Source organism: Belonocnema kinseyi, chromosome 1, assembly GCF_010883055.1.
Source record: "Belonocnema kinseyi isolate 2016_QV_RU_SX_M_011 chromosome 1, B_treatae_v1, whole genome shotgun sequence".
Taxonomy (NCBI): Eukaryota; Metazoa; Arthropoda; class Insecta; order Hymenoptera; family Cynipidae; genus Belonocnema; species Belonocnema kinseyi.
The window spans coordinates 128,855,196-128,866,866 of NC_046657.1; the positions used below are offsets into that span (position 1 = coordinate 128,855,196).

An 11,671-nucleotide genomic window follows, 5' to 3' on the forward strand; every position below is an offset into this window, starting at 1 on the left:
TTTTTTTTTTTTTTTTTTTTTGTAGTAAGATTATCTTTGTTTAAAAATTCTTTTTAGTTGAGAATTCTTGAATTTCATCTTTTTGGTTAAAAATTTACGAACTAGGTTTTAAAGTTGAACCGCCGTCATGAAAATAAAAAAATAAAACTTTTTTTCTTTCTTAAAAATTCAAATTTTTAGTTAGAAATTCTTGAACTTTATGGAAAAATTGTCTTAATCTTTTTGTTTAAGAATTCGTGTATTTTGTTAAAAATTCAACATCTGGGTTGAAAATTCTTGAATTTGATTGAAAAATCTTCTTTTTTTTGTAGTAAATTAATGTTTCTGTTTAAAAATTCTTCTTTTTTAGTAAAAAATTCCACTTTTTAGTTGAGAATTCTTGAAATTCATCTCTTTGCTTAAAAATCTAACAACTATGTTTTAGAGTTGAACTACATTCATAACAATTAAAAAAAAAACTTTCAATTTTTAATTGGAAACTGTACTTTTTGGTTGAGCATTCTTGAATTTTGTTTTAAATTTGTTTTAAATTTGTTTTTTTTTCGATGGAAAATGAATCTCTTTGTTTAAAAATCCATCTTATTTAGTTAAAACTTCTACTTTTTGGTTAAGAATGTTTTAATTTTATGTAAAAAATTAGCCTTTTTTTAAAAGAAAATTAATCTTTTTGTTTAAATTTCATCTTTTTTAGTTTAAAATTCAACTTTTCGTTTAAGGGTTCTTGAAATTTGTTCAAAGTTCGTATTTTTCGGTAGAAAATTAATATTTTTGTTTAAAAATTCATATTTTTAGTTAAAAATTTTACAACTAGGTTTTAAAGTTGAACTACTTTATTAAAAATCAAAAAAGAATCTTTTTTTCCTAAAAAATTCAACTTTTTCGTTGATAATTCTTGAATTGTATTCAAACATTCGTTTTTTTTTCAGTAGAAATTTAATATATTTTGTTTAAAAATTAATCTTTTTGGTTAAAAATTAACAAACTTTTTTAAAAAGTTTATCTGCTTTCATAAAAAGTAAAAATAAATGTTTCTTTCTTAAAAATTCAATTTTTTGGTAGTAAATTAATCTTTGTTTAAATATTCATCTTTTTGGTTAAAAATTTAACAACTAGGTTTTTTTCAGTAGTGTTGTTGTTTTTTCAAAAAGTTGTCTTATCTTTTGCAAAATATTTATTATACGTAAATTATTTTACATGTTTTTTTACAGTATTCATTTTTCCAAGGCTTTGTTTAAAAATTAAAATTTTTTATTTGAAAATTCTACTGTTTGGTTTAGAATTTTTTAATTTCATTGAAAATTTGTCTTTTTCGGTAGAAAATTATTCTTTTTGTTGAAAATTTCATATTTTTTATTTAAAAATTCATCTTTTTGCTGGAGAATTCTTGGATTTTATTGACAATTCGTCTTAATCATTTTGTTTCGAAATTTTTAATTTGTTAAAAATTCATTATTATTTTTTTTAGTAAATTAATATTTTTGTTTAAAAATTAATATTTTTAGTTAAAAATTTTACAACTAGGTTTTAAAGTTGAACTATTTTATTAAAAACCAAAAAAAAAATCTTTCTTTTCTAGAAAATTTAACTTTTTCGTTGAGAATTCTTGAATTTTGTTAAAAATTCGTTTTGTTCAGTAGAAATTTAATATATTTTGTTTTAAAATTCATTTTTTTTTTGCTTACAAAATTAAAAGATAGGTTTTAAAGTACAACTACTTTCCTAAAAATTAAAGCAAAATACAACTTTTTATTTCAGAGTTCTTAAATTTTGTTAAAAAATCCCTTTTTTTTTAGTTGAAAATTCAACTTTTTGTTGAGAATTCTTGAAATTTGTTGAAATTTCGTTTTTGTTTTTCGGTACAAAATTAATTTCTTTGTTTAAAAATTCATATTTTTTGTTAAAAATTTAAAAGCTTTTTTCAAAAGTTTAGCTGCTTTCATAAAAATTAAAAATAAATGTTTTTTTCTTAAAAATTCAATTTTTGTATAATAAATTACTATTTTTCTTTAGGAATTTATTTTTTTGATCAAAAATTTAACAAATAGATTTAACAGTTGAACTGCATTCTTAAAAATTAAAAAAATCTTAATTCGTTAAAAATTCAACTTTTTCATTGAGAATTATTAAATTTTATTCAAAATTCGTTTTTTGTTTGTGTAGTAAATTAATCTTTTTGTTTAAAAATTGTAATTTTTCAGTTGAAAATAAAACTTTTTAGGTGAGAATTCTTTAAATTCATCTTTTTTGTAAAAAAGTTAACACCTAGGTTTTTAAAGTTGAACTACCTTCATAAAAATTAAAGGAACATTATTTTTGTCCTTAAAAATTCAAGTTTTTAGTTAAAAATTCTTTAACTTTAGGGAAAAATCGTCTTAATCTTTTTCTTTTGAATTCTTGAATATTGTTAAAAATTGAAATTTTTGTTTGAGAATTTTTGAATTTTATTGAAAATTCATATTTTTTGGTAGTAAATTAATATTTTTGTCGAAAAATTTAACTTTTTGACAGAACTCTTGAATTTGCATAAAAATTCCCTTTTTTCAAAAGAACTTTAATCTATTTTCTTTAAAAAATCATCTTTTTGCTTACAAAATGAACAACTAGGATTTAAATTTGAACTATTTTCTTAAAAATTAACAATAAATGTTATTTTTTTCCTCAAAAATTCAACTTTTTCATCGAGAATTTTTGAATTTTATTCAAAATTCGTTTTTTTTGCAGTAAATTAATCTTTTTGTTTAAAAATTCATCTTTTTGGTTTCAAAATTTAACAATTAGGTTTTAGAGTTAAAATCTATCATCTTATTTGAAAATTCTTAAGAATTCTTGAATTTTGTTAAAAATTTAACAACTAGGGTTTAAAGTTGCATTACCTTAATAAAAATTAAAGAAACATTTTGTTTCTTTCAAAAATTGAAATTTTTAGTTGAAAATTTTTGAACTTTATTGAAAAATCGTCTTAATCTTTTTGTTTGAGAATTCTTGAATTATAAGTGAAAATTCATCTTTTTTGGTAGTAGAGTAATCTTTTTGTTTAAGAATTTTTGAATTTAATTAAAAATTAGTTTTTTTTTGTAGTAAATTAATCTCAAAATTCGTTAATTTCAAAATTCGTTTTTTTTTGTAGTAAGAAAATCTTTTTGTTTAAAAATTCTTCTTTTTAGTTGAAAATTCAATTTTTTTAGTTGAGAATTCTTGAACTTTATGGTAAAAATTGTCTTGATCTTTTTGTTTAAGAATTCGTGAATTTTGTTCAAAATTCAACATTTGGGTTGGAAATTCTTGAATTTGATTGAAAAATCTTTTTTTTTTTTTTGTAGTAAATTAATCTTTTTGTTTCAAAATTCTTCTTTTTTAGTAAAAAATTCCACTTTTTAGTTGAGAATTCTTGAAATTCATCTCTTTACTTAAAAATTTAACAACTATTTTTTAAAGTTGAGCTACCTTCATAACAATTTTAAAGAAAACTTTTTTTCAATTTAAATTTTTAGTTGAAAATTCTTGAACTTTATTTAAATGTCATTTCAATCTTTTTGTCTAAGAATTCTTGAATTTTGTCAACAATTCAACTTTTTGGTTCAGAATTCTTCAATTTAATTGAAAAATCTTTTTTTTTGTAAATTAATATTTTCGTGTAAAAATTGATCTTCTTAGTGGAGAATTCTTGGATTTTATTGACAATTCGTCTTAATCATTTTGTTTTGGAATTTTTTAATTTTGTTAAAAATTCATTATTTTATTTTTTTTTTGTAGTAAATTAATATTTTTGTTTAAAAATTCACATTTTTAGTTAAAAGTTGTACAACTCGGTTTTAAAGTTGAACTACTTTATTAAAAATCAAAAAAATCTTTCTTTCCTAAAAAATTCAGTTTTTTCGTTGAAAATTCTTGAATTGTGTTAAAAATTCGTTTTTTCAATAGAAATTTAATATATTTTGTTTAAAAATTCATCTTTTTGGTTAAAAATTAAAAAACTTTTTTTTTTAATTTAGCTGCTTTCATAAAACGTAAAAATAAATGTTTCTTTCTTAAAAATTCAATTTTTTGGTAGTAAATTAATCTTTGTTTAAAAATTCATATTTTTTGTTAAAAGTTTAACAACCATGTTTTAAAGGTCACAAAAATGAAAAAAAATGATTAAAAATTTAACTTTTGACTTAGAATTGCTTAATTTTGATGAAAATTTTTTTTTTTTATAGTAAATTAATCTTTATTCATTAATAAATAAATTTTTGCATAACCGGGAAATGATCGGGAATTAAAAATCGTCCACCGAATCGCCACCCTATTAAAATATATATATATATATATCTCTCTCTTGACAGGTTTGGAAATAACGCCACAGACCGAAAACGGATTAATTTTCTACTTTGGTCCAATGAGCTACACTCCTAAATTAGGAATTCAAGATTTTATGGCTCTGGAACTTGAAAATGGTTTTGCCGTTCTCTACGTTGATTATGGGACAGGCACGGTCAAATTAAAACAAAAATATAGTAAATTAACAGATGGCAAAAGTCACAGAATTGATGTCTATTGGACAAAGAATGTAAGTTTTTCTCGTCTTGTTCTCGCTCCTTAACACTATAAATTTAGCATTTTTTTTGTTTTGTTTTACTAATTAGACAAAATTTCAGGCAATAGAAATAAAGATCGACAACTGCGCAATTTCTGCTTGTATGAGTTTAACGGCGCCTTTGGGTTCAAATGAATTTTTGAATGTAAACAGTCCTATGCAGGTTGGTGGTACTCTCTCTAATCTGACATTTTTAGCAGACAAGTTGGGCTGGAATCATAGACCGACGGAAAAAGGTTTCGCTGGATGTGTTCGTAATATGACAATTAATGGAGATGTGAGTATATACCATTTATTTTATTATTATTATTATTATTATTATTATTGTTCAGAAAACGAATTATTCACTATTTCAACTATATTGAGAATGAAAATAAATCTTTTTGTTTGATAATTCTTCTTTTTTAGTTGGAAATTCAACATTATTGATTGAGAATTTTTTAGAAGTAAATTTCTCTTTTTGTTTAAAAATTAACAACTAGGTTTCAAGGTCAAACTGGGTTCTTAAAAATTAGGAAAACTTTTTGCTCTTGTTAAAAATTCAACTTTTGGGTTAAGAATTATTGAAAATTCGTCCTTTTTTTGTAATAAATTAATCATTTTGTTTAAAAATTCAAGTTTTTTTCGGTAGAAAATTATTCTTTTTGTTTAAAAATTATTCTTTTCCGGTTAAAAATTCTACTTTTTGGTTGAGAATTCTTGCATTTTGTTGAATTTTTTTTTTCTGACAGAAAATTATTCTTTTTGTTTAGAAATTCATCTTTTTAGTTTAAAATTTAACAATTAGGTTTTTGAATTTTTGTAAAAGTTTGTTTTCTTCGGTTGTTAATTCATATTTTTGTTTAAAAATTAATCTTTTTGTTTGAAAATTCTTCTTTTTTAGTTGGGAATTCAACACTATTGGCTCAGAATTTTTTAATCTTATTGAAAAATGCACTTTTTTCGTAGTAAATTTCTCTTTTTGTTTAAAAAATCATCTTTTTTGTTTAAAAATTAACAACGAGGTTTGAAGGTGGAACTGCGTTCTTAAAAATTAGGAAAACTTTTTGCTGTGGCTAAAAATTCAACTTGTGGGTTGAGAATGATTGAAAATTCGTCCTTTTTTTTTGTAATAAATTAATCATTTCTTTTAAAAATTTTCTTTTTCAATTGAAAATTCTACTTTTTGGTTGAGAATTCTTGAATTTTGTTGAAACAGCTTGTTTTTTTTTCGGTAGAAAATTATTCTTTTTGTTTAAAAATTATTCTTTTCCAGTTGAAAATTCTACTTTTTGGTTGAGAATTCTTGGATTTTGTTGAATGTTTTTTCCGTGTTCGTTTTCTTTGATAGGTAATTAATCTATTTGTTTAAAAATTAATCTTTTTTTTGTTAAAAATTCTACTTTTCGTTGAGAATTCTTGAAATTTGTTAAAATTTCGTTTTTTTTTCGATACACAATTAATTGTTTTGTTTAAGAATTAATTTTTTTTTAAATTCATCTTTTTTAATTGAAAACTCAAATTTTTGGTTGAGAATTCTTAAATTTTGTTAAAAATTTGCTTTTTTTTGTAAAAAAAAATTTTATTTTTTCGTTATAAAGTGATTTTTTTTTGTTTAAAAATTCATCTTATTTAGTTAAAAATTCTACTTTTTGGTTAGGAATATTTTAATTTCATTTAAAATTCGTATTTTTTGAAGTAAATTAATCTTTTGGTTGAGAATTCTTGAATTTTTGTAAAAGTCCGTTTTCTTCGGTAGAAAATTAATCTTTTTGTTTGAAAATTCATCTTTTTGGTTTAAAATTTAACAACTGGGTTCTTGAATTTTTGTAAAAGTTCGTTTTCTTCGGTATTTAATTAATCTATTTGTTTAAAAATTAATCTTTTTTGTTGATAATTCTTGAAATTTGTTAAAATTTCGTTTTTTTTCCATACACAATTAATTGATTTGTTTAAAAATTCATCTTTTTTAATTGAAAACTCAAATTTTTGTTTGAAAATTCCTAAATTTTGTTAAAAATTGCCTTTTTTGTAGAAAATTATTCTTTTTGTTTAAAAATAATTCTTTTTCAGTTGAAAGTTCCACTTTTTGGTTGAGAATTCTTGAATTTTGGTAAAAGTTCGTTTTCTTCTGTAGAAAATTAATCTTTTTGTTCAAAAATTCATCTTTTTTGTTTAAAATTTAACAACTAGGTTTTAAAGTGGAACTACTTTCTTAAAAATTAAAAAAAAATGATTTCTTTGCTTAAAATTGAACTTTTGAGTTGAAAATTCCTCTTTTTTACTTAAAAATTCTACTTTTTAGTTGAGAATTTTTTAACTTTGTTAAAAGTACGTTTTTTTCGGTAGAAAATTAATCGGTTTGTTTAAACATTCATCTTATTTACTTAAAAATTCTACTTTTTGGTTAATAATGTTTTAATTTGATTGAAAATTTGTCTTTTTTTTTGAGTAAATTAATCTTTTTATTTAGAAATTCATCTTTTTGTATGAGAATTCTGGAATTTTATTGAAACTTCGTCTTTTTTTTTGTATTTAATTAATCTTTTTCTTTAAAAATTCATCTTTTTTCATTGAAAAATCAGGTTTTTGGTTGAGAATTCTTAAACTTTGTGAAAAATGTTGTTTTCGGTAGACAATCATTCTTTTTGTTTAAAAATGCATCTTTTTAATTCAAAATTTAACCACTAAGTTTTAAAGTGGAACTACTTTCTTAAAAATTAAGCAAATTCTTTCTTTGCTTAAAATTGAACTTTTTGTTTAAAAATTCTCCTTTTTAAGTTGAAAATTCAAGTTTTTATTGAGAATTCTTGAAATTCGTTCAAAGATCGATTTTGTTGATAGAAAATTAGTCTTTTTGTTTAAAATTTTGTTTTTGTTCTTAAAAATTAAAAAAATTCTTCTTTTCTTAAAAATTCAACTTTTGGGTTGAGAATTCTGGAATTTTATTGAAAAATCGTAATTTTTGGTTGAAAAATTAATCTTTTTTAGTTGAAAATTCGACTTTTTGGTTGAGAATTTTTTAATTTATTCGTATTTTTTTAAAGTAAATTAATCTTTTTCTTTAGGCTACTTTCTTAAAAATTAAAAACAAATTTCTTTTTTAAAAACTCAATTTTTGGTTGAGAATTCTTGAATTTTAATCAAAATTCGTCTTTTAGTTGTAAATTAATCCTTTTGTTTAACAATTCATTTTTTTAGTTGAAAATTCTACGTTTTAGTTGAGATTTTTTTTTATTAAAAATTTATCATTTTTGGTAGTAAATTCATATATTGTTTAAAAATTCATCTATTCTAGTTGAAAATTCAACTTTTTGTTGAGAATTCTTGAAATTTGTTGAAAATTCGTTTTTTTTCGATAGAAAATTAATTTTTTTGTTTAAAAATGCATCTTTTTGGTTAAAAGTTTAACAACTTATCTACTTTCATAAAAAATAATGTTTCTTTCTTAAAAATGCAACTTTTTAGTTGAGAATTGTGGAATTTTGTTTAAAATTGGTATTTTTTGGTACTAAAGTACTCTTTTTGTTTATAATTAATGTTTTTTAGTTGAAAACTGAACTTTTTAGTTGAGAATTCTTGAAATTTGTTAAAAGTTCGTATTTTTCGGTAGAAAATTAATCTTTTTGTTTAAAAATACATCTTTTTGGTTAAAAATTTACCAATTCAGTTTTAAAGTCGAACTAATATTAATATTTTTTAATTGAAAATTGTACTTTTTGGTAGAGAATTTTTTGTTTAATTAAAAATTGGTCTTTTTTGGTCGTAAATTTATCTTTTTTAGTTGAAAATTCCATTTTTTGTTGTGAATTCTTAAAGTTTGTTTAAAGTTTATTTCTTTCGTTAGAATATTAATTTTTTTTAAATTGAACTTTCTGGTTAAAACTTTAAAAACCTAACTATTTTTATTGAAAAAATGTTTCTTTCTTAAAAATTCAACTTTTCGTATAAAAATTCTTTAAATTTGTTGAAAATTTGTCTTTTTTGGTAGTAAATTACTCTTTTTGTTTAAAATTCATGTTTTTTAGTTGAAAATTGAACTTTTTAGTTAAAAATTCTTGAAATTTGTTAAAATTTAGTTTTTTGCGGCAGAAAATTAATCTTTTTCTTTACAAATTCATGTTTTTGGTTACAAATTTAACAAATTGGTATTAAAGTCGTACTACTTTCTTAAAAATTAAAAAATTCTTAATTTCTTAAAAATTGAACTTTTGGGTTGAGAATTCTAGAATTTTATTGAAAAATGATCGTTCGTTTGTAAATTGATCTTTTTGTTTAAAAATTCATCTTATTCAGTTCAAAATTCTACTTTTTGGTTGACAATTTTTTAATCTTATTGAAAAATGTTTTTTTTTTTTTAAGTAAACTAATCTTTTTGTTTAAAAATTTGTCTTTTTTGGTAGTAAATTAATAATTGTTTAAAAATTCATCTTGTTGGTTAAAAATTTAACAACTATATTTTAAAGGTTTCAATTTTTTAAAATTCTTTCTTAAAAATGTAGCTTCTTGGTTTAGAATTGTTTAATTTTGTTGAATATTTGTCTTTTCTTGGTTGTAAATTAATATTTAAAAAAATAATAATATATTTTGAAGTTAAGAATTCAACATTCTGTTTGAGAATTCCTGAATTTTATTGAAAATTCCTCTTTTTTTGGTAGTAAATTAATCTTTTTGTCTAAAGATTTATCTTTCTCAGTTAAAATATCAACATTTTGGTTGAGAATTCTTGAATTTCGTTAAAATATCGACTTTTTTTAGTAGTAAATTACTTTTTTTGTTTCAAAATTCTTCTTTTTTAGTTGGAAACTCTACTTTTTGGTTGAGAATTCTTGAATTTTTTTTAAATTCGTTTTTTTCGGTGGAAAATGAATCTCTCTGTTTAAAAATTCATCTTATTTAATTAAAAATTCTACGTTTTTTGTGAAGAACGTTTTGATTTCATTTAAAATTCGTCTTTTTTTTAAGTAAATTAATTTTTCTGTTTGTTTAAAATTCATCTTTTTTAGTTGAAACTTTAACTTATTCGTTGAAAACTCTTGAATTTTATTTCTTTAAATTCATCTTCTTAGCTAGTATTTCAATTTTTTTTAAATGTATCTTTTTTAGATGAAAATTATACTTTTTGTTTGAGAATGTTTTAATTTGATTGAAAATTCGTCTTTTTAAAAAATTAATCCTTTTGTTTAAAAATCATCTATTTCAGTTTAAAATTAAACTTTTTAGTTGAGAATTCTGGAAATTTGTTAAAAGTTCGTTTCTTTCGGTAGAAAATTATCTGTTTGTTTAAAAATTAATCTTATTTAGTTAAAAATTTTACTTTTTGGTTAAGAATGTTTTAATTTTATTAAAAAAATTACTCTTTTTTTTTTAAAGAAAATTGATGTTTTTGTTTAAATTTCATTTTTTTTTTAGTTGAAAATTCAACTTTTTAATTAAGAATTCTTAAAATTGTTTCAAAGTTCGTATTTTTCGGTAGAAAATTAATCTTTTTGTTTAAAAATGCATCTTTTTGGTTAAAAAATTAACAACTCGGTTTTAAAGTTGAACTTCTTTCTAAAAAATTCTGCTTTTGGGTCGAAAATTCTTGAATTTGATTGAAAAATCTTCTTTTTTTTTTATGAATTCATCTTTTTGATTGAGAATTCTTGAATTTTGTTAAATTTTCGTTTTTTTTTTTTCTGGGTCGGATAGATTTAAATTTTCCGAAGATTTCAAAAATTCTAATATTTCATAAAGATTTCGGATAAATTTAAAAGATTTCGACGATTTCCTAAAGATTTTATAAAGATTTCAAATATTTAACAACGATTTTAATGACTTTACAAAGGTTTCAATAATTTCACAAATATAACCAACTATTTGAAAAATATTTACAAAATTTCAAAGATTTCAAAAGATTTTTTCGCAAAGGTTTCCAAGGATTTCAATTGATTTCAATCATTTTAAAAATATCACAAAATATTTCAAAAATTTCTTTTAAGATTTCATGAAGATTAGAATGATTTTTGAAAGGTTAAAAAAATTTCGCAAATCTTTCGGATGGATTTCAAAGATTTCACAAAGACTTTAATCATTTTCAAAAGATTTCACGAATTTAAAAAATATACCAAATTTTTCAAAAATATTTTGTAATATTTTATAAAGATTTCAATGATTTTCTAAAGATTTTCAATGTTTTCCGGCAGATTCAATAATTTCACAAATATTACTAAATATTAAAAAAAATATTTGTAATATTTCGCAGATTTCTGAAGACCTCAGAAATATTTTACAAATATTTTAATGATTTCTCAAAGATTTCGGATAGGTTTAAAAAATTTAAATGATTTCCTGAAGATTTCAAATAATTAGAAAAAATTTCAATGTTATATTTTTGAAAAAATTCAAACGATACATTACCTGAATGCTCATCTATTTTCTCAGGATTACCAAACCATCTCAACTATTTGGTAAATAAAAATAAATGGATTTTTGTACGTTTGGCGTTTCAGACCTACAATTTAGGAATGCCGGCTTTGTCGATAAATGCAGATTCTGGATGCGCTCATGAAATGGCAAAAGCTGTTTCCTTTGGCATCGATAGCAATTTCTTAGTTGCTATTCTTGTTTGCGTATCTATACTCCTGATCCTCCTACTGGCAGTTGTTGTCCATAAAAAAGCAACCGATGATCTGTTCAAAGATATGGACGACATTAGGGAAAATATTATTAATTACGATGATGAAGGAGGCGGTGAAGGTGATACAGCGTACGATCTTAATGTGCTCAGGGCTATGTATGATGATCCCATTGACTCAAAAATCGCTCCAATTGGACTGCAAGCGAGAGGTATGTGATATCGATTTTTTAAGTTTTACAAGGAATCGATTTTCTCATCATCAGAACAAAAAAGAAACAGAAATTTTTTAACGTCTTTTCAGACTAGATGGAGTTCAGTCTAGTCTGAAAATACGTCAAGAATTTCTGTTAATTGATATAAATTTATACAGTTTTGTAATGAATCTCCATTATCATAAAAAAGGGAAATTGTTAACGTCTTTTCAGACTAGATGGAACTCCATCTAGTATGAAAAGACCTCAAGAATATCTTTCGTTTAATATATATTATTAGTTTTA

At 21.5% G+C, this 11,671-nt stretch overlaps 1 protein-coding gene across 1 annotated transcript in view; it reads left to right on the forward strand.

Moving 5' to 3' along the window:
• The window catches only part of LOC117179989 (DE-cadherin-like), a 61,150-nt gene that overhangs the window by 45,201 nt on the left and 4,278 nt on the right, over positions 1-11,671 (forward strand). The window contains exons 9-11 of the mRNA XM_033372262.1: positions 4,326-4,549; positions 4,638-4,853; positions 11,047-11,383. Coding sequence (XP_033228153.1) covers positions 4,326-4,549; positions 4,638-4,853; positions 11,047-11,383 — 777 coding nt within the window. The remainder of the gene's footprint in view (positions 1-4,325; positions 4,550-4,637; positions 4,854-11,046; positions 11,384-11,671) is intronic.